This window comes from Schistocerca gregaria, chromosome 1, assembly GCF_023897955.1.
Source record: "Schistocerca gregaria isolate iqSchGreg1 chromosome 1, iqSchGreg1.2, whole genome shotgun sequence".
NCBI lineage: Eukaryota > Metazoa > Arthropoda > Insecta > Orthoptera > Acrididae > Schistocerca > Schistocerca gregaria.
This window is the reverse complement of record NC_064920.1, coordinates 202,249,998-202,273,095: the sequence shown is the minus strand read 5'-3', so window position 1 is coordinate 202,273,095 and position 23,098 is coordinate 202,249,998. Positions and strand designations below refer to the sequence as shown.

Here is a 23,098-nt window from a genome sequence, read left to right as displayed (position 1 = left end):
CTTGCACGAGCCCCAGTGGACCGATGGAGACCCACTTTTATGTTTCCCAGAGCATAATAGAGCCGCCACCAGGTTGTCTCCGTCCCACAGTAGAGGTGCCAAGGAGCCGTACCCTGGAAGACGACGGATTCGCGCCCTACCATCGGCTTGTTGAAGAGGGTATCATGATTCATCAGACCATGCAACACTCTTTACTGCGCCAACGTCCAGTGCCGATTTTCACGTGCCCATTTCAGTCGTAGTTGCTGATGCCGTGCTGTTAATTGGCACATACATGGATCGTGGGTTGCGGAAGCCCATCGTTAGGAGTGTTCGGTGCGCTGTGTGTTCAGACACACTTGTACACTGCTCAGTATTAAAGTCTGATGCTACTTCCGCCACACTTCGTCCCCTGTCCTGGTTTACTAGTCTGCCCAGCCTACGACGTCTGACATCTACAGGGTGTTACAAAAAGGTACGGCCAAACTTTCAGGAAACATTCCTCACACGCAAAGAAAGAAAATATGTGATGTGGACATGTGTCCGGAAACGCTTATTTTTCATGTTAGAGCTCATTTTATCACTTCTCTTCAAATCAAATTAATCATGGAATGGAAACACACAGCAACAGAACGTACTAGCGTGTAACTAACACTTTGTTACAGGAAATGTTCAAAATGTCCTCCGTTAGCGAGGATACATGCATCCACCCTCCATCGCATGGAATTCCTGATGCGCTGATGCAGCCCCGGAGAATGGCGTATTGTATCACAGCCGTCCACAATACGAGCACGAAGAGTCTCTACATTTGGTACCGGGGTTGTGTAGACAAGAGATTTCAAATGCCCCCATAAATGAAAGTCAAGAGGTTTGAGGTCAGGAGAGCGTGGAGACCATGGAATTGGTCCGCCTCTACCAATCCATCGGTCACCGAATCTAGTTGAGAAGCGTACGAACACTTCGACTGAAATGTGCAAAAGCTCCATCGTGCATGAACCACTTGTTGTGTCGTAGTTGTAAAGGCACATGTTCTAGCAGCACAGGTAGAGTATCCCGTATGAATTCATTATAACGTGCTCCATTGAGCGTAGGTGGAAGAACATGGGGCCCAATCACGACATCACCAACAATGCCTGCCCAAACGTTCACAGAATATCTGTGTTGATGACGTGATTGCACAATTGCGTGCGGATTGTGGACAGCCCATACATGTTGATAGTGAAAATTTACAATTTGATCACGTTGGAATGAAGTCTCATCCGTAAAGAGAACATTTGCACTGAAATGAGGATTGACACATTGTTGGATGAACTATTCGCAGAAGTGTACAGTTGGAGGCCAATCAGCTGCTTATAGTGCCTGCACACGCTGTACATGGTACGGAAACAACTGGCTCTCCCGTAGGACTCTCCATACAGTGACGTGGTCAACGTTACCTTGTACAGCAGCAACTTCTCTGACGCTGACATTAGGGTTATCGTCAACTGCACGAAGAATTGCCTCGTCCATTGGAGGTGTCCTCGTTGTTCTAGGTCTTCCCCAGTGGCGAGTGATAGGCTGGAATGTTCCGTGATCCCTAAGACGCCGATCAATTGCTTCGAATGTCTTCCTGTCGGGTACTGATGTGCTGGATGCTAGTACTGTAGAGCAATGAGTCGCATGTTAACAAAAGCACCGAAGTCAACATTACCTTCCTTCAACTGGCGGTGAATCGAGGAAGTACAGCACATACTGACGAAACTAAATTGAGCTCTAACATGGAAATTGAGCGTTTCCGGACACATGTCCACATAACATATTTTCTTTATTTGTGTGTGAGGAATGTTTCCTGAAAGTTTGGCCGCACTTTTTGTAACACCCTGTATAATGAGGGGTGACCGCCCAACCCCTCGACGGGTAGATGTGGTTTCACCTTGGTTTCGACACGTGCTGAACACATTTACCACGGCACTTCTCGAACACCCGACAAACCGTGCAGTTTCCGAAACGCATGTTTCAAGACTCCTATCACAATCTGATCTCTATCAAACTCAGATTGATTGCGTGCTTCCCAATTCTACACACGGCCAGACCGCTCACAGATACTACATGCACCGCGATATGTCAGACTAACAATCACTTCTCCCCAGGTGACGCTGCTATCGCCTGGATGGATTTATATCGATAGTAGCTTGGTGGCCATAATGTTCTGGCTGATCAGTATACATCATATAGTTAGTTCCATTTATTTACACTGTAACAGCATCACCACCAATGGAAGCATTATTCATCATAGTCGCGTTGTACAAACGCAGCGACGTTAGAGCGTCGTTGAGGTATTTCCAGTTCAAGACAAAGCCACGAGACACAAGACACCAAAGCAGTGTTGGTCGCACAGAGGTGTGGAGTGCAACGTGGTGACTTCACACGTGTACTCCCCAACGTTAGGCGACAAGAAATGTAAGCAATGTCTTACAAAGCAATTCAATGTTTTCACGTTGCATTTCTAACTTGTAGAATTCTTGGCTATCGGCTGGCGTCACGTCATAAGTTCTCACCGATACCTGGCAAACAGATTTGTTGCCACCTTCAGGTGGTTCCTGGTGAGTGCTGCTTCACACTTGTTAGCATCCTATGTACGTCGGCCATTATTTGTCCCATCACTCGGCTCCTGTCCTGTGAGAACCTTATTGGAAGAGAATCTTGGAGCGATACAGTGTTTAATGTGTATATAACCTCCTCCCCCCTCCCACACACACACACACACACACACACACACACACACACACACACACACACACACACACACACATACAAGACCTTGACCGTACTAGCTTCAGGAAAGAATGATCTAGGCCTTTGCAAACCAGGGGTGTACCATATTGGCAAAGCATACATTGGGGAAACTTTACGTGTGTCAGAAGAGAGGTACTGTGAATACTGACGCCATACTGAATGATACCAGCCCATCAAACCAGCAGTGGTGGACCATAGCATAAAAACAGACCATACTGTGCATTACAGCAAAACCAAGATACTTAGGCAGTACTCCTCCATCCTGGATTGCGTGATTAAAGAGGCCATTGCAATCGGGGTCCAAGACGATCACATTAAGACGATAAAGCACTCCATCTTCAGGCCACGTGTGGCCTACCGGGACCATCCGACCGCCGTGTCATCCTCAGTGGAGGATGCGGATAGGAGGGGCGTGGGTTCAGCACACCGCTCTCTCGGTCGTAAGATGGTATTCTTGACCGAAGCTGCTATTATTCGGGCGAGTAGCTCCGCAATTGGCATCACGAGGCTGAGTGCACCCCGAAAAATGGCAACAGCGCATGGCGGCCTGGATAGTCACCCATCCAAGTGCTGACTACGCCCGAAAGCGCTTGACTTCGGTGATCTCACGGGAACCGGTGTAACTACTGCGGCAAGGCCGTTGCCACATTAAGACGATAGTGGCCTGCAATTCGGTCAGTGAACTGAGAAAAAGAGAAGGGTTTCCATGCAATGGCGTCCACACCCCACGACGATAACTCGGAAACTAGGGACCACAGTTGGCAGCCGGGCGTCGCCAGCCTCAGCACCACCACCAACCACTGTGCCAGCTGCACGGGCAGTGACAGAAGGGGTCTGGTGGTGCGGGTAACGGCCAACGTGCATAGGGCGCCATAAGAGCTGAGCAGCACTGATCAGGAACCACCTGAAGATGGCAACGAGTCTCTTTGTCGAAATAACTCTCAGAACATACGACGTGACACCCGAGAATTCTATAAGCTTTCTTGCAGAGTTCCAAAACAAGTTACTAGCCGACAGGTTAAGAAGAATCGTTAGTGTTATTTCTAGTCTAAAGTGAAAACAAGAATGACTAAAAACCATAGGTTGAGGGGGACGCGGGGAGGGGGCTGAGAGGAAGGACCAGAACCAGAGCAAGCGAATGGGAAGCGGGCACTGGCGAGCCGTTGCACATAGCGGACGTGGCGTGGAGGTCCCTTCCTTATCCCAGGAGAAGGCAACAGGGCGGACCACAGCGGCAGTCCTCGGCGTCCATTCCGGAGGCGGTTGTGCCAGCAGAGCTGCATGCGTCACACACACACACACACACACACACACACACACGCTCTCGCACACACACAATGTCTGCACACTTTTACAAATCACTAAACACACACACACACACACACACAATGTCTGCACACTTTCACAAATCACTAAGAACAAAGCAATGCAATTATCACACACCAAAGCGACATGCTGCTACCTGCTACGAGCCACGAGCAAGCCACTGTTGTTTTCAATATCAATTTTTATGGAGATAAACCATGTACATCATCGTAATCTACAGTATAAACATTATGTTACTTATCAGTACAGTGTCCATTTCTTCGTACACATTTTCCCCGTCATTCTACAATTCTAAAAATACCCTCGCCCTGGAAGCCCTTTCCAGCTAGTGAAACACAGTGATGCACCACTTACTGGAAGTTCCCCCCTCCCCCCCTCCCCCTCTTCAGCGTCTTGTAATACTGGTCTGACTGGTATTCTTTCATAGAACCGAAAATATTGTGTTAGGAAGGTGGCAAGAATGTGGAAGACTTAAACGTCCTAATTTCGACCACAGTGGCAATGAACAGTGTGAAGTATCCCATTCTCATGCTGCAGGATGACTCTCTTCCCAGGGCTTTAATCGTGTACGATGGAGCTTCAAAAGCCTCCGGATGTAGTGGATAGCATTTGTGGTCTGCCCAGGCTCAACAAAATCGGCCAGAATGCAACACTGTGCATCTTTGATTTGCAATTTTTACGGTGAATCCAAATAGTACTATTCTGACGTTTTGTTTCAGGCTGATAATGATTGTTCCAGCTTACATGTGTGTATGTGTGTGTGTGTGCGTCTGTGTGTTAAAAACCAAACCACTGTTTGTAGCCGCAGGCTTTCCACGAACATTTGGTAACAGATAAAATAAAATTTAAATTGCAGTAGACAAAGGGAGACTTTAAACGATCATCGGATATTAGCATTTTTTGTCTGGATTCACAACCATTTGAACTTTATTAAAATAAGACATTATTTACGCCAGCTCGTTGTTTGGATGTCAATGACATGTGCATGGTTTTGTCTACTTGAAAGTTTATACTAGCCATAATTGGTCAATAGTGGTTAACATTACCATTGTTCCATGCAAATATACAGGGTCGTTCGAAATAATGCCGTTTTTCAGCAAACTTCAAATGACTGGAAGCAAACATGACTGATCTGTTGCCTAACCAGGCATTTCCTAAGATGCGAGAGTGTCAACATCTCAGTCCCCTCGACCACAAAAAAATTTCTTCAAACCCTGGAATGTATTTTATCTGTTAAGTACTCTCTAAAAAGTAATGTGATCGCGAAATACCTTAATGTGAAAATTAAATCAGACTGTTCTGATTGTTTGTGGATGTGATGTGGCTTATATTCATTACCCATCACCTTACATCAGCAACTCAAATACCCATCAAACAATCGCTCCCACATTTCGAAATCTCTTTGGATGACGGATCGTTTATGAATGTTGTGGTCTTTGGTCAATAAATGTGGGGCTCAAAAGCCAGAATCTTTAGGATAACCCAGTCTTCGAATCATTTTCTACGCTGCACTACGTCCTGTTGGAAGTTTTGTTGCGATTTAATCCACAGTAACATGTCTGTCTTATCTAATGGACCCGTCTGCTCTTCCCTTGTTGGAGGCACTTCCAGGGCGACAAACGCAAAGCCTCATCTTGCACGCTCGTGTTCCCATGTGTAAAGTGTTTCTTCCATCTTCAGAAACTGCTGGCGTCTATGCACACATCTACATCTGGACACAAGTCCGCCCCCGGTAGCTGAGTGGTCAGCGCGGCAGAATGTCAATCCTAAAAGCCCGGGTTGGATCTTTTCTCCGCTTAGGGACTGGGTGTTGTGTTGCCGTAATCATTATCATCTGATCCCCATCGACGCGCAAGTCGCCGAAGTGGCGTCAGATCGCAAGATTTGCACTCGGCGAACGGCCTACCTGACGGGAGGCCCTAGTCACACGACATTTACATCTGGACGCAGAAATCGGAGACGAATTTGAGAAGCACTTTTTTTTTCTTTAACATGGAATTTAGTGACAGCACGCCTCTTAAAGGAAACGGTGCATTCGTGTGTATGGCTTCTAATAAAATGACAGAATTTATGACATCACAGTTTATAAACCTACTTAATAAAGTCTGTAGATTACGATAAGCCGTTTCCATTATATTTTTAGAATTTCAGCTTTAACATTGGCTTGTTCCCGACTTTGCACATGACTCTTATGCTTGGCCAATTTGCATGGACACGACAGCTATTTATTTATTTCGACCGCCGAAACTAATACATTCACAGAGCATAAATAATACTGGTAACTGAAATCCGTTTATTCTCGCCTTGTGATCAGTACTCTAATTTTAAGAACTGTACTTGAGAGAGTTTGTCGTAGATTCAGTTCTGCCATTGCTCCCCATCTAATTTTCCAGTTTGCAAGAATGGCGACGTTACTGCCTCCAAAATTGTCTATCTCATTAGAACAGTGTGTATTTAAACCACTATTTGCTCATTTCAGTTAGTAGCCACCTGCAGCGGATGGGTAATGAATATAAGCCACATGACATCCACATAACAATCAGGACATTCTGATTTAATTTTCACATTAAGGTATTTCGCGATCATATTACTTTTTCAGAGAGTACTTAATAGATCAAATACATTCCAAGATTTGAAGGAGATTCTTGTGGTCGAGGAGACTGACATGTTGACAATGTTGCACCTTAGCAAGTGCCTGGTTAGGCAAAGGATCAATCATGTTTGGTTACAGTCATTTGAAGTTTGTTGAAAAACGACATTATTTCCAACGACCCTGTGTATTTGCATGAAACAATGGTAATGTTAACCACTACTGACCAATTACGGCTAGTATTAACTTTCAACTAGACAAAACCATGCACATGTCATGTATCCAAACAACAAGCTGGCGGAAATAATGTCTTGTTTTAATAAAGTTCAAATGGCTGTGAATCCAGACAAAAAATGCTAATATGTGATGATCGTTTAAAGTCTCCCTTTGTCTACTGCAATTTAAATTTTATTTTGTCTGTTACCAAATGTTCGTGGAATGCCTGCTTCTAGGAACAGTGGTTTCGCTTTTAACACACACACACACACACACACACACACACACACACACACACAATGTTGATGCCAGCTATGATTACTATCTCATTTGGTTAATCTTGTACAGGACCTATTATAGGAAATGTTTCTCATTACCTAGTTTGTATTATCTTCAGATATCTTAGATGTTATATTAAGTTTTCAAAAGTTACGCGATTTAATAAGCACAGGCCTTTTTAGCACCATGTTTCGCAGAACTTCCCGTAAGTGAAACATCGGTGACAAAAATTCACTTTTGTTCAATTTTTGACACATCGAAAAACGATGCCAGCGTTTCCTGGATAAATATTTTTATCCCCTTATATGCAAGTCTAGCTAACATCTTCGCTTTCCGCCTACGTCAGTCACAGAGCGCTGAACGGATTTCAGTTACACACCATTAATGCATAAGAAGGGTATCTATTTGAGATAAGGGACGGTGGTCTGGAATCGAAGGAGTGAAATGTTGTAATAAAAAGTCTTTCTTCTACCTCTGACAGCGGATCTCTTCTACTACAAGCTATTTGCTTTCTATATTTTGGGAGAAGTAGTATGGACCACAACAAGAATAGATGGTGTAGTACACATGGGTTCCAAAATGCATACCTTAAAGGCTAAGAGCACTTTTTCATCACTGCTCCTGTGAAACACATCTCTTGTACTGAGCAAGCGCTCATAGCACTTAAAATATGCATTTTAGGGGCTATAATAGACAGTTTTGGCCTTGTTCCGGTACTGCCTCCTCCCAAAATATGGAAAAGTAAAGAGCTTGCAACAGTCAGACAGAAATAGCAGAAAGATTTTTTGTTACAACCTTGGACTAGGTCGTTTCGGGACCAGGGTGCCTTGCCTCAGATCGATACTTTTACCCTTCTCCATCATACCAAATTGTAACATCATCACGGCATCACCTTTGTACATCATTGCGACGCGCATCCACCTTCTTCATAATAATGGTCAAATGGCGACCTTCAGGTTACGTGCATGAAATTTCAGATAAAGGAGGGTGCGACTGTGTTTATAAAGTGTTGGGTAAAGAAGATACTCACTTTCTACTGATACAGCAATTCACTACACAAGCTTTCTATTTTTTACAATCTCCACTGCAGCTCTTATTTATGCACAAATTTAGATTTATTTAAACAGAAAATGCGGTTGATGAGATTTTTAAATACACAGATTAAAAATACTCCGCTTGGACAAACTCATGCATTTCTCATTTCACAATAGGAAAGTGAAAGATAAATTTGAAAATAAGAATAAACAGGGGTGCAATCAAAAGATAAGACACCATGCAACAGAGAAAAAAAACAAAATCATCAAACAATGTATAGCAATATTCTATGTCCTTTACATAGAGAAACTTACATGCTATAATCGCGAAACATTCTACTTATTCCTATACTAAGACGCCTTTCCTAAGCGTCTGCTCTGACACATACGTTCTAGTTACTTTTTCATGAACATATTTCCCTGTAATGTTTTTTCGTGGATATCCCTTCGGAGGCTTTGAGTTGAAGCATTTTTTCAACACTTCTGCTTTACAGTGTTTTGTTAATAATTTTTCACTTGCAACATCGTGGCTCGCCAGTTTACCTCTTTCGGATAACTTTAAAATTTTTCCCTCTTTTCTTTTGTTACTAGAGCACTCTTTTTTGGTTGGCCAGCCAAGCAGTTTCTTCGAAACTCACTTTTCTAACAAATACCGCAGATTAATGTTTAAAATGACTAGTTCCATTCTTTCTGTACTTTGTGATTGAAAAAAGTAACTTTAACGTCTATATTACTATTTTAAACCGCTCAGAGGCTTAGTTTTGTTTTCAGATTAGTCAAAGAAAAGACGACAGACTAAAAGTTAAGTTTACACGAGGGAAACATGCTGAGAGTTAAGAAACCGTTTTCCCACAATTGTCCTGTCCTTCTGCAAAATTTCAGATACCAGCTCAAATCTTCACGAGGTGAGGGGGCACAAGACTGGTTGCAATTGCAGCGAAAAATCCAGTGTCACTTATTTCGATTTTAGCTGCGTCTTCATCCAAGTGCATTAAGGCATGCAGCCTTCTAAAAGTTAATTGAGAGTACTAGTACGTATTTTCCTTGACTGCTGCCCGTTGAGGAACCTTCATGGTGTGGTTAAACAACGGCAATTCCGCCCGTCGTCGTGTATCATCTTTTTGTTCCATATTTTGCACTTCTGCATTTGGTGTTACTAATGCAAACAATATCGACAATATGCCGTATGTACACATCTCTTGAGAAATATTTCGAACACTTGCTTTTTCTATCAGTACACGCTCTTGTTTATATGTTCCTGAGATGATTGTAATTGTAATCCGTTGTGGAATATCCAGCACTGCGCTGTATTTCGTCTGATACAGATCAGTGCCTGCACCGCGAAACTAGTGAGGTGTCTCCATGTCAGTTCCATGCCACACCATCTAGATTAGCTGCAACACAGTTACGTGTCCTTAGTTTCTGCTTCATCCCTCTCAGGTGACCGTTGCACAGCCGAATTCAGCCACTGCTTTGTACTTCAACCTGTCCTGCAGTTCAATTACAGCTATATAGTCATTTCTGCCTTCCCGTTATTAGCTTTCACCATCATACTATTTTATTCGATCGAGAATCCAGGTACCTCTTTGTGTTTTTACCACATTCGTGTATCTCATAAGACTCGTCAGAAGCCTTCTGGGTGATAAATTTTGTTTTTTGGAATGTGTAATAGGAGGCGACCTAAGTAAAGACTGCGCATAAAGGTTTTCGTACGATTGACAATGAGAAAGAAGAAAGTTGTCGTGATTTGACTTATTAAAAAAAAAAAAAAAAAAAAAAAAAGCTGCTGAACTGTAGCTCTGTATACAGCAGGGTCTCGGTATTCACTTCAGGTGATTTAAAGATATCATGAAAAACAAAGCCTGAGATTGGAAATGCAGACGTCCCTAATAGCAAATGAATACGTTAAACATAATTTTATCGCTCGGTACCAGAAAGGAAGAGAGAAAGGTTAGGTACACAGCTTCTGAATACACAATAATGGGAAAAATCGACTGTGTCTTTTGCAAAGAAATCATTTCTACAATTGCCTTAACCGATTTGGGAAAACCACGACAAACCTAAATCCGGATGTCCGAAATGAGATTTGAACTGCGGACCTCCAGAATGCGAGTTGAGTGTCTTGGCCACTGTCCTCGTATCTTTCGGTAGCAGAAAGCAGAGAGTAGGACTCTTAGCACGAAAGGGATGTGTTATGGTTGTCGCTCCACCCCAGTATTATTTCCTTAAAAAAAAAGGACTGACCCTTTTGCTAGTAGTTATTGGGGTTGGCATTGATTGATAGAACTGTTGGATGCCCTGCTGAGAGATATCATGCCGAATTCCGCCCAACTGGCGAGTTATATCAAAATCCCGAGCTGGTTGGTAGAGTCGCTCATAGCGCTCCAGACGTTCTCAGTTTGGGACAGATCGGGGACCTTTCTGGCCGAGATAGGGTTTGGCAAGCAAGAAAGCAAGAAGTACAGTGTGCGCACGAGTATTATCTTGCTGAAATGTAAGCGCAGGAGGGCTTGTCATGGAAGGCATCGAAACGGGACATGTAATATCTTTGTGCCGTAGGGGTGTCGCGCTTAACAACCAAAGCGGTCCTACTATGAAATGAAATGTCATCCCAGGCCATCAGTCTGGACTGTCAGGCAGTATGATGAAAGACAGTCAGGTCGATGTCCTGTCACTGTCCAGGTATCTCCAGACACATCTTCACTGGTCATCGAGGCTCATTTCGAAGCGGGACTCATCAGTGAAGTCAATTCTAGTCCAGTCAATGACATTCCAGACCTAAGACGTGTCTGGAGACTCCCCAGACAGAGATGGGATATCGACCTAACAGTCGCCAACGTTTTCAGTATTTTGGGCAGTGCGAACCAGCTCGGGATTTTGACGATCTAACGCACCAAATGGACAGAATCTGGCGTGATACCCTTCAGAAGGACATCTAACAATGTATTAATCAATGCCAAGCCGAATAACTGTTGGCATAAACGCCAGACGTGGGCCAACGGTTATTGACTTGTTCAATTTGTGGAGCTCCTTCTCTTGAATAAATTATCCAATGTTTCTAAAATTGTATTCATTTGTTTTTTCGTGCATGTGTGTCACATCTGCTTATTTCCATACTATTCGGATAATTCCTTCGTAATGCATTTTTTTTAAATCATAGAGCGTATATAAACCGGAAACCGCTTAGGTAGTCGAGATCGCTAACGCACGGCTGTACGTTGATGCTCGGCTCGGAGGTAGCCGGTCTGAATTCTGGTACTGGAAGTAATTATAACGACCAGTATTTGGTCAGCAAGGAAAGGAAGGGTGGTATCGTAAAGTTCCTGGTCGCAAGACCGGATTAAGTTTCAAACCTCTGTAAGTAAGCTGTTTAGGTTTTTATGTTGGTAACGCCACGTAGTGCTCTGTATGGAAATCGCTGACTGCGCTGTGAGCAGGATGTGGCTGGTTGCACTCATAGTTGGAATGTTCGCTTGTGTGCTGTTGGGCAGTTAGAGGTGAGCCGCCAGCACTGGTGGATGTTGGAGAGAGATGCCAGAGTTTTGAGAAGTTACTATGAGCGGACGATCTGGACGTGTGTCCGTCAGAAAAAGGAAATTTGTAGAACTGGATGTCACGAACTTGAACACTATTGAGGTAAATACATTGTTTGTTCTCTGTCAAAGTCTTTCATTTGCTAACTATGCCTCTCAGTAGTTAGTGCCTTTAGTAGTTAGAAACCTTTATTTAGCTGGCAGTATTGGCGCTCGCTGTATTGCAGTAGTTCGAGTAACGAAGATTTTTGTGAGGTAAGTGATTTGTGAGAGGTATAGGTTATCGTTAGTCAGGGCCCTTCTTTTGTAGGGATTATTAAAAGTCAAATTGTGTTGCGCTAAAAATATTGTGTGTCAGTTTAGTTATGATCAGAATAAGTAAAGAGATAACTGTCTGAGTACGTTCAGTTTTGCTCAGCTGTTTGAAAATCAAATAACGTAAGAGTTTTTGCAGCACTGTCATATTTTAATTTTGGAAGGGTAAGTTTCACCTCTAAGTAGTGTCTTAAGGAGCGAGGGCGTCACACTGTCGGTGGAGACGTTTGTATGAGCTGCCGTCTTGGCGCTGTTCGGGAGAAACAGAATATGTGCCGCGGCTTTCATTTTCTCGTTCCGCTCGTCTATCACCACCAACAACACGAGCTAGACACTACACTACACACACCACCGTGCGAGGTGGCGCAGTGATTAGCACACTGCACCCCCATTCGGAAAGACGACGGTTCAATCCCGCGTCCGACCATCCTGATTTAGGCTTTCCGTGATTTCCCTAAATCTCTTCAGGCAAATGCCGGGATGGTTCCTTTGAAAAGGGCACGGCCGACGTCGTCCCCTAATCCGATGAGACCGATGACCTCGCAGTTTGGCCTCCTCCCCCAACACAACCCATCAACCCAACTACAAACACACACACATTACAGTTACGTGCACGAGACAGATACACTTAAGATGCAAGTTCCACACATATCCGAGAAATGTGCCATTTTGAGCAAAGGAAAGAATACCTTTGCAGTTAGGTGGTTCCTTTTTCTTACATGAGTGCAAGGTGAGATGGGTGCCACAGGATGCATCATTTCGCTCCCACCATAAATAAATATCTGTGAACTGAATTTCAAACCAGTCCGATTTGACTGGACTCATTCAATTATTCGTATAATTAAAACAAAATACTGCTTTTAGTGAGAACCAAGATTGTGCTGTCTGAAGATTCTGGACTTCGCAAGGAACACTCGATGCGCTGTCTTTTTTTAGGCTGACTCCAATTACACTTTTTTGTTATGGTCATGGTTTGACGTAGTTCTTCTTTTCTGTCGCTTGCTGGGAATGATTTTCACTTCAGGACAACTACTGCGTCCGAGATCACCAACGACCTGTCTTCCATACTCATATCTAGCTCTCCTGGTAGTTTTTCCATCCCTTCAACTATATTTTTCAACAACGGCGTTTGCTGAAACATGCTACTGAAACATGCAGGTACTCTCGCTCTTCGTTCCATTGCGTTGTTTTATTTAGCACTTTTTTCGCTGACAGTTTAACATATATTCATTCCTAGCAGCTTTTCATTTCATTCTTTCCATATAACCGAGTTTCATTCCAAACACCCTTCTTTTCCTGGTCTCTAGGCTTGTATTTATCGCCGTACGTAGCTGTTTCTTTTTCGTCATTCGAACTCTGTTAAGAGCGTCCGTTATGAATTTCACTTTGGTCATTGATAATCTATACTATCATCGCTAATTCCTCAATTCATATACTGTATTTAGAATATGGAATGACGAGCGGTAACCTCTCATTCACTGTTCTATGCTGAGTTATGGAGAGTGAGATCGCGTTGAGGTTCCGGCTAGTGCCAACGGACTTCCATTTGACGTCGGCGTTCCCTTACGCTCTGCTACGTTACGTCTAATATGAATCGAATTATGCACGGTGTTAGGAATACAGGTACAGATACTTTCATCAAACACTACTGGCCATTAAAATCGCTACGCCAAGAAGAAATGCAGATGATAAACGGGTATTTATTGGACAAATATATTATACTCGAGCTGACACGTGATTCTTTTTCACGCAATTTGGGTGCATCGATCCTGAGAAATCAGTGCCCAGAACAACCACCTCTGGCCGTAATAACGGCCTTGCTACGCCTGGGCATTGAATCAAACAGAGCTTGGATGGCTCAAAAATTGTTCAAATGGCTCTGAGCACTATGGGACTTAACAGCTGTGGTCATCAGTCCCCTAGAACTTAGAACTACTTAAACCTAACTAACCTAAGGACATCACACACATCCATGCCCGAGGCAGGATTCGAACCTGCGACCGTAGCAGTCGCACGGTTCCGGACTGCGCGCTTAGAACCGCGAGACCACCGCGGCCGGCGCTTGGATGGCGTGTACAGGTACAGCTGCCTATGCAGCTTCAACACGATACCACAGTTCATCAAGAGTAGTGACTGGCGTATTGTGACGAGCCAATTGCTCGGCCACCATTGACCAGACGTTTTCAATTGGTGATAGATCTGGAGAATGTGCTGGCCAGGGCAGCAGTGGAACATTTTCTGTATCCAGAAAAACCGTTAAAGGACCTGCAACATGCGGTCGTGCATTATCCTGCTGAAATGTAGGGTTTCGCAGGGATCGAATGAAGGGTAGAGCCACGGGTCGTAACGCATCTGAAATGTAACGTCCAAAGTGCCGTCAATGTGAACAAGAGGTGACCGAGGCGTGTAACCAATGGCACCCCATACCATCATGCCAGGTGATACGCCAGTATGGCGATGACGAATACACGCTTCCAATGTGCGTTCACCGCGATGTCGCTAAACACGGATGCGACCATCACGATGTTGTAAACAGAACCTGTATTCATCCGTCAAAATGACGTTTTGCCATTCGTGGACCCAGGTTCGTCGTTGAGTACACCATCACAGACGCTCCTGTCCGTGATGGAACATGAAGGGTAACCGCAGCTATGGTCTCCGAGCTGATAGTCCACACTGCTGCAAACGTCGTCGAACTGTTCGTGCAGATGGTTGTTGTCTTGCGAACGTCCCCATCTGTTGACTCATGGATCGAGACGTGGCTGCACGACCCGTTACAGCCATGCGGATAAGATGCCTGTCATCTCGACTGCTATTGATACGAGGCTGTTGAGATCCAGCACGGCGTTCCGTATTACCTCCTGAACCCACCGATTCCATATTCTGCTAACAGTCATTGGATCTCGACCAACGCGAGCAGCAATGTCGATAGGCTACAATCCGACCTTTATCAAAGTCGGAATCGTGATGGTACGCATTTCTCCTCCTTACACGAGGCATCACAACAACGTTTCACCAGGCAACGCCGGTCAAGTGCTGTTTGTGTATGAGAAATCGGTTGGAAACATTCCTCTTGTCAGCACGTTGTGGGTGTCGCCACCAGCGCAAACCTTGTGTGAATGCTCTGAAAAGTTAATCCTTTGCATATCACAACATCTTCTTCCTGTCGGTTAAATTTCGCGTCTGTAGCACATCTTCGTGGTGTAGCAATTTTAATGGCTAGTAGTGTAGGTTACTTAACATGTACCCACCAGTTTGTCGGTTGTTTTTCTCTGTGTTTAACTGTGTTTCCGGAAATATATCACATAATTTACCACCTGAAGTTTTCTGTACGGCCGTAACTGCTCCACGACGAGGACTACGGTTGTCAATATAGACTATCGATTTTGCGTCTACCTGACTTGTTGCGCAGAGGGAGATATACATTAATAGCTTACATATTGTATGCGTACTTGGAGGTACTAAGCTTCCAGTGACGCCTGTGGGCCTTCATGGCCTGTTCGGGCAGAGTTTAGTTTTACTTGTAGGCACTAACAAACCTAAAAACATACTGCTGTAATTATTAATCCGCAAATGAAGTAAATGTTGATGAAATATTGATCAGTATAACGTCCTCAGTCATCGATAGAAATACCTCCACTTATACCCGTAAAACAAATAAAATTTGGTATAGTAGCCTCTTGTCGAACCCTGTCCACTTGAAATGCAGCCTCTAGAGAAGTGAACAGAAGCAGAGCGCTTAGTGGCGCCTCTAGTGGGAGGTGCGACTGTGCTGGGCTACCTGTTGAGCTGCAGGTCGGCGCGCGCCCTCTGCCGGGGCCCTCCGCGGCGGTGCCACCTGGCGAGGCGTCGCAGCTCGCGGTGTTTGTCCCGGCACTGAGCGCGCAGCCGCCCCATGTTCAGCCACGACGACACTTCAGCCGGCAGCGGCGAGCCCTCCGGCAGAACCTGCAACACCCCACGTACACAAACACGTCACCTGCAAAGTGCCTCTGGAAGGAACTACAGTCGTCGTCTGGTTAAACAGGTTGAGCTGTCACCCGCTCGCGTTGCTGCCGTTTGGCATTTTGTTACAATCGAGTGGCATCTTACTTCTCCCTGAGTTACTGCCATAACGAGTTGCTGAAGCCGGCCGTTGTGGCCGAGTGGTTCTAGGCGCTACAGTCTGGAACCGCGCGACCGCTACGGTCGCAGGTTCGAATCCTGTCTCGGGCATGAGGAGGTAGCTCTAACGTAAGGTGAGGTGAGACAGGCAGGCAAGTTTGGTTGGTTGGTTTGGGGAAGGAGACCAGACAGCGTGGACATCGGTCTCATCAGATTAGGGAAGGATGGGGAAGGAGGTCGGCCGTGCCCTTTCAGAGGAACCATACCGGCATTTGCCTGGAGTGATTTAGGGAAATCATTGAAAACCTAAATCAGGATGGCCGGACGCGGGATTGAACCGTCGTCCTCCCGAATGAGTCCAGTGTCTAACCACTGCGCCACCTCGCTCGGTTGGCAGGCAAGAGTAAGGTTAAATAATCTGACGGCAACCCGACCCAGAGCCGGCTGAAGGACTGACCGACAACCTAATGAATTCCCTTCCGTCCGATCAACGGCACGACAACGGGAAGTATCAGCCGAGTACAAGGATACCAACAGCACTACGTCTTCAAAACTGGCGACTAAAAACAGCCAAGGCAAAATAACCACTCTAAGGAAATAATATGAGCAACAACTAAAAGGGTGTCGAATTACATGCCGTGCCGGATAGCATCAACACGGCGATGAAAAACACACTGCCAGAAAACTATGCTAACGACCATGGCAGGTAACTGCGGCGTTAACGGCCACAAGGCAGAAAATACCGCTGGTGCACTTTACTGATAAGTAACAACCAATAGAAGAAGACGGCTGCACAATTTCGCCGACTCCAACACACCATATGTTGCTGCTAGCTGGAACGGCCCAGGAAGCAACACCTGGCAACGAACGACTGTAATGCCGACGACGTCCAACTGTACCACCTACAAGCCCCAACAACTTTGCTAACGCAGTAGCGAGTCTGAACGCAGATCTTTGCTCTGTTTCTCGATGGGCACAGAACCTAGGTCTGAAGCTAAACCCCAACAAATCCCAGGTCATTCTTATATCTCATCCAAAGTTAATCAGCCGGTACTTTCGCGAAACAGTCCCTCAAATACTCTTCAATGGTACCCAACTACCATACCAAAAAACAGTAAAAGACCTTGGAATAATCTTGGATGAACACCTAAACTGGGAAGAACAAACAGTCACAGCTTGCCGGAAACAATCTCCTCCATACATGCAATCCAAAAATTTAGAAAAATATTTCCAACCCATGTTAAACAAAAATTAGTCCAAACACTAGTCTTGCCTAATCTTTACTACTGCGATGTAGTTCAACACGGCATAAACAGTGAAAATTCGAAATTCATCGAGCTAGTGATGAGTGGTTGCGATAGATACGTGTGTAATAGACGGTTGTATGATCATATCAGTCCTTCATACTCCCAGATAGATTGGATACGCCCACATAAGGTACGCGATCTCCACACGATGTGCTTACTTCGTCGATTTCTTAGCCACTGGTGCCCCCAATACTTATCTTCTCACATTAAACACCTATCATCATTCCACAACCGCAATACCAGATCGGATACGTCTAGCATTTTGGCTGTACCTTTAGATACCACAAAATCTTTCTCCATGTCATTCTCCATCTCAGCCATACGACTATGGAACACGCTCCCCTGCATCTTATGCAGAACCACACAACATTCAAGAGGGAACTCAAAACTTACGTATTAGGGACGGTATATCCACTATTGTTGTGACCCGCTCATCTCTTTCTTTCTCCTCTCCATCATAGCTTCGAATTTTACCATTCTATTTCTCTTCCTCTAACCTAGCTACCTCTTCTGTATCTCTTTCACCCCATTCTATCGTCTTATGTCTCCGCTCGATGTGAATAACTCACAAGCTGCAAGAACATAACGAGAAAATTCCCAACTGGCAATAGGACTGACATTCATAAAGGAAAAATATGTTTACTTTCATATACATAGTCATTATTATTATTATTATTATTATTATTATTATCATTCTTGATTGTTATACTTATTTTTTTGATTATTATAATTATCCTGGTACTACTGTTATAATCTCTATGTTTTTGTTTAACATTAATACTGTATAACACCTGGTATGTCCATAATGTTCTGTACAAACTGTAATGTTCTGTACAATCTGAGTATGCCTGGTTAGGTGTAAGACAGGGCCTGAAGGCCATAATCTTGCCAGGTAAAATAAATGCATAAATAAATAAACGAAGAGATGTCACAGCAGTTGAGGTTTCATAACAGGTTAACTGATCACTGAACTTCCGTGCCCAAGTTCGGTGGGCAAAGAACTTCGTAGCTCTCGTAGCTAGCGCCTCACAGTCTGACAGCACGTGCACGCCGCCAGCTGTCCCGGCCGGACCTAGCGCCGCAGAGACTTCCTCACTGCTCTGTCCCAACCAACCGACTGACACACACACCACCACACGGAAATATAGCGGTCACACCAAACAGTAGTAGTATCGATAAGCGCTGCTGCTGCCACTGAAGAAGGCACGTCAGCAACTAAAAAAAAAAAAAAAAAAAAAAAAAAAAAAAAAAAAAAAAAAAAAAAAAAAAAAGGAAAAAAAAATTGGCACACATCCGTGTCCGGGGCAGGATTCGAACCTGCAACCGTGGCGGTCGCGCGGTTCCAGAGCGAAACGCCTAGAAGCGATTGTCCACGACGGCCTGCTTAACTTGCCATTGTAGCAACAGTAACGGATCTAACAACTGCGTCAGACACTTGTTGTCTTATACAGGGTGTTACAAAAAGGTACGGCCAAACTTTCAGGAAACATTCCTCACACATAAATAAAGAAAAGATGTTATGTGGACATGTGTCCTGAAACGCTTAATTTCCATGTTAGACCTCATTTTGGTTTGTTCTTCCACCTACGCTCAATGGAGCACGTTATCATGATTTCATACGGGATACTCTACCTGTGCTGCTCGAACATGTGTCTTTACAAGTACGACACTACATGTGGTTCATGCACGATGGAGCTCCTGCACATTTCAGTCCAAGTGTTCGTACGCTTCTCAGCAACAGATTCGGTGACCGATGGATTGGTAGAGGCGGACCAATTCCATGGCCTCCACACTCTCCTGACCTCAACCCTCTTGACTTTCATTTATGGGGGCATTTTAAAGCCCTTGTCTACGCAACCCCGGTACCAAATGTAGAGACTCTTCGCGCTCGTATTGTGGACGGCTGTGATACAATACGCCATTCTCCAGGGCTGCATCAGCGCATCAGGGTTTCCATGCGATGGAGGGTGGATGCATGTATCCTCGCTAACGGAGGACATTTTGAACATTTCCTGTAAGAAAGTGTTTGAAGTCACGCTGGTACCTTCTGTTGATGTGTGTTTCCATTCCACGATTAATGTGATTTGAAGAGAAGTAATAAAATGAGCTCTAACAGGGAAAGTAAGCGTTTCCGGACACATATCCACATAACATATTTTCTTTATTTGTGTGAGGAATGTTTCCTGAAAGTTTGGCCGCGCCTTTTTGTAACACCCTGTATAGGCGTTGCCGACCGCAGCGCCGTATTCTGCCTGTTTACATATCTCTGTAATTGAATGCGCATGGCTATACCAGGTTCAGTGTACTGCTGTAAGAAGAAGTGGAGGCTGACCTGGAAGGTGACGTTGGTGAGCGCGGCGTCTGGTGCCTCGCGGCGGTGTTGGCGCCGGCCCCCGCCGGCGGCGCGCTGCACGTCGGAGTGGAAGGAGCGCAGGAAGGACTCGGCGGCGCGCCGCCCGGCCACGAACTCGCAGTCGCGCAGCTCGCCCTCGGCGCCGTAGATGAGCTGCAGGAAGCCCGAGCCGTCCGTCACCTGCCGCAGCGTCACGCCCGCCCTGCAACCACGCCCGCCTCAGCTCCACGCTGCCACACGCCACGCTTCCGGCGTGACTTACGAAAATATTTTCACATTATTGAATGGACTACACTCTTTGAAATCTTGAAGCTAGGAGGGATAAAACTCAGAGAGCTAAAAGTTACACTACTGGCCATTAAAATTGCTACACCACGAAGATGACGTACTACAGACGCGAAATGTAACCCACAGGAAGGAGATGCCGAGATACGCAAATGATTAGCTTTTCAGAGCATTCACACAAGGTTGGCAACGTGCTGACATGAGGAAAGTTTGCAACTGATTTCTCATACACAAATAGCAGTTGACCGGCGTTGCCTGGTGAAACGTTGTTGCTATGCCTCGTGTAAGGAGGAGAAATGCGTACCATCACGTTTCCGACTTTGATAAAGGACGGATTGTAGCCAATCGCTATTGCCGTTGATCCTATCGCGACATTGTTGCTCGCGTTCGTCGAGATCCAATGAGTGTTAGCAGAATATGGAATCGGTGGGTTCAGGAGGGTAATACGGAACGCCGTGGTGGATCCCAACGGCCTCGTATCTCTAACAGTCGAGATGACAGGCATCTTATCCGCATGACTGTGAAACGTCCCCTTTGAAAAATTATACAAGACTGTGCTTAAACTGACACACAATAGTTTTTAGCGCAACGCAATCTGACTTTCAATAATCCCTACAAGAGAATGGCCCTGACTAACATTAACCTATATGTTTCACAAATCACTTACCTCACAAAAATGTTATTTACTCGAACTACTGCAATACAGCGAGCGCCACTACTGCCAGCTAACTAAAAGATTCAAACTACGGAAGTCACTAATTACTGATAGGCACAGTTAGCAAATGAAAGATTTTAATAGAGAACAAACAATGTATTTACCTTTATAGTCATAATATATATATATATATATATATATATATATATATATATATATATATATATATCAGTTCATGACACTAATTCTTACAAATTTCAAAACTCCGCCATCTCTCTCCCCACGTCCACCACTGCTGGCGGCTCACCTCTAACTGCGCAACGCTACGCGCTGTTAGCATCAAGCTGCCCAACACTACAATGGCGAGTATTACAACAATGCCAACCAGCCACTGACTGCACACAGCACAGCCAGTGTTTTTTTTATACAGAGCGCTACGTGGCGTTACCAATAAGAAAACCTAAACAGCCTACTTACAACTGTAACGGATCGTGTAGCCACGTCTCGATCCCTGAGTCAACAGATGGGGACGTTTGCAAGACGACAACCATCTGCACGAGCAGTTCGACGACGTTTGCAGCAGCACGGACTATCAGCTCGGAGACCATGGCTGCGGTTACCCTTGACGCTGCATCACAGTCAGGAGCACCTGCGATGGAGTACTCAACGACGAACCTGGTTGCACGAATGGCAAAACGTCATTTTTTCGCATGAATCCAGCTTCTGTTTACAGCATCGTGATGGTCGCATCCGTGTTTAGCGACATCGCGGTGAAAGCACATTGGAAGCGTGTATTCGTCATCGCCATACTGGCGTATCAGCCGGCATGGTGGTATGGGGTGCCGTTGGTTACAAGCCTCGGTCACCTCTTGTGCGCATTGACGGCACTTTGAGCAGTGGACGTTACATGTCAGATGTGTTACGACCCGTGGCTCTACCCTTCATCCGATCGCTACGAAACCCTACATCTCAGCAGGATAATGCACGACCGTATTTTGCAGGTCCTGTACGGGCCTTTCTGGATACAGAAAATGTTCGACTGCTGCCCTGGCCACCACATTCTCCACCAGTTGAAAACGTCTGGTCAATGGTGGCCGAGCAAGTGGCACGTCACAATACGCCAGTCACTACTCTTGAGGAACTGTGGTATCGTGTTGAAGCAGCATGGGCAGCTGTACCTGTACACGCCGTCCAAGCTCTGTTCGACTCAATGCCCAGGCGTATCAAGGCCGTTATTACGGCCAGAGGTAGTTGTTCTGGGCACTGATTTCTCAGGATCTATGCACCGAAATTGCGTGAAAATGTAATCACATGCTAGTTCTAGTATAATATATTTGCCCAATGAATACCCGTTTATCATCTTCATTTCTTGTTGGTGTATCATTTTTAATGGCCAGTAGTGTAACATCATTACTCTTTATAATCACTGCCAACCACTATGCCTTTGGTCCATCTCTTGCCAAACTTATTAATTGCGTTATGGAAGAGGGAGACATTGCGCACAGCCACTCTTGCTCCTCCTCGACACTCTCGTTCGACGTAAACTTGAAATCTAGTAGGCGGTATATCACATGGAGCTAGGGCAGGACTGCACGAAGGGTGCTCTGGCAGCTGAAAACCTATATTTTACATGGAGTGAATTGTTAGCCGCCTGTATACGGACGGGCATCAACCTGACCTTTAGATGTATAATGATCTTTCATATCCCAAAACGTTGTCATCATCAACTTACAGAGGGTTGGCTCTTCAATTCTTTCACTGCAGGGGTCGTGCGGTAGCGTTCTCGCTTCCCGCGCCCGGTTTCCCGGGTTCGATTCCCGGCGGGGTCAGGGATTTTCTATGCCTCGTGATGACAGGGTGTTGTGTGATGTCCTTAGGTTAGTTAGGTTTAAGTAGTTCTAAGTTCTACGGGAATGATGACCATAGATGTTAAATCCCATAGTGCTCAGAGCCATTTTGAACCATGGATGTTTCAACACCATGCTCTGTCATTTGCTCTGTGATTCGCAGTGATAGATCCACTTCCCAATGAGCGTTACTGTGTGACTGAGAAAGTCCTTTCCTTCCTCTTCAACGAGTTTTCGACATATCTAAAGTTTCCTGTTTGTCTTTCTCAGTTGAAGTAGTATCCAAAGAGCACAAACTCTGCGTTAGTTTAGAGATTAATGAACGACTACAAATACAGAACCATGAGTGATTTCAACTAATTTTTATCACTATCAGTCCTGACACGACTATCAACATCAATCTTTTGTTCAGCAGTTTCAATGTTTCTGAACGTTATTGAAATGGATGGAGTATTCGAACGTTTTTCATAGCAGACAGATAAACTTCAGCATTTAAAGTG

General features: G+C 45.0%; 1 protein-coding gene across 3 annotated transcripts in view; it reads right to left on the bottom strand.

Moving 5' to 3' along the window:
• Nucleotides 1–23,098, bottom strand: part of LOC126336773 (uncharacterized) — a 380,424-nt gene that overhangs the window by 192,373 nt on the left and 164,953 nt on the right. For all 3 annotated transcript variants that reach the window (XR_007564993.1, XM_050000801.1, XM_050000792.1), the window contains exons 2-3: nucleotides 19,791–20,013; nucleotides 15,829–15,995 (exon numbers count right to left, since the gene is read on the bottom strand). Coding sequence is in view for 2 of the 3 variants with exons in the window: in XM_050000801.1 (XP_049856758.1) it covers nucleotides 15,829–15,995; nucleotides 19,791–20,013 (390 nt within the window). In the remaining variant the exon portion in view is untranslated. The remainder of the gene's footprint in view (nucleotides 1–15,828; nucleotides 15,996–19,790; nucleotides 20,014–23,098) is intronic.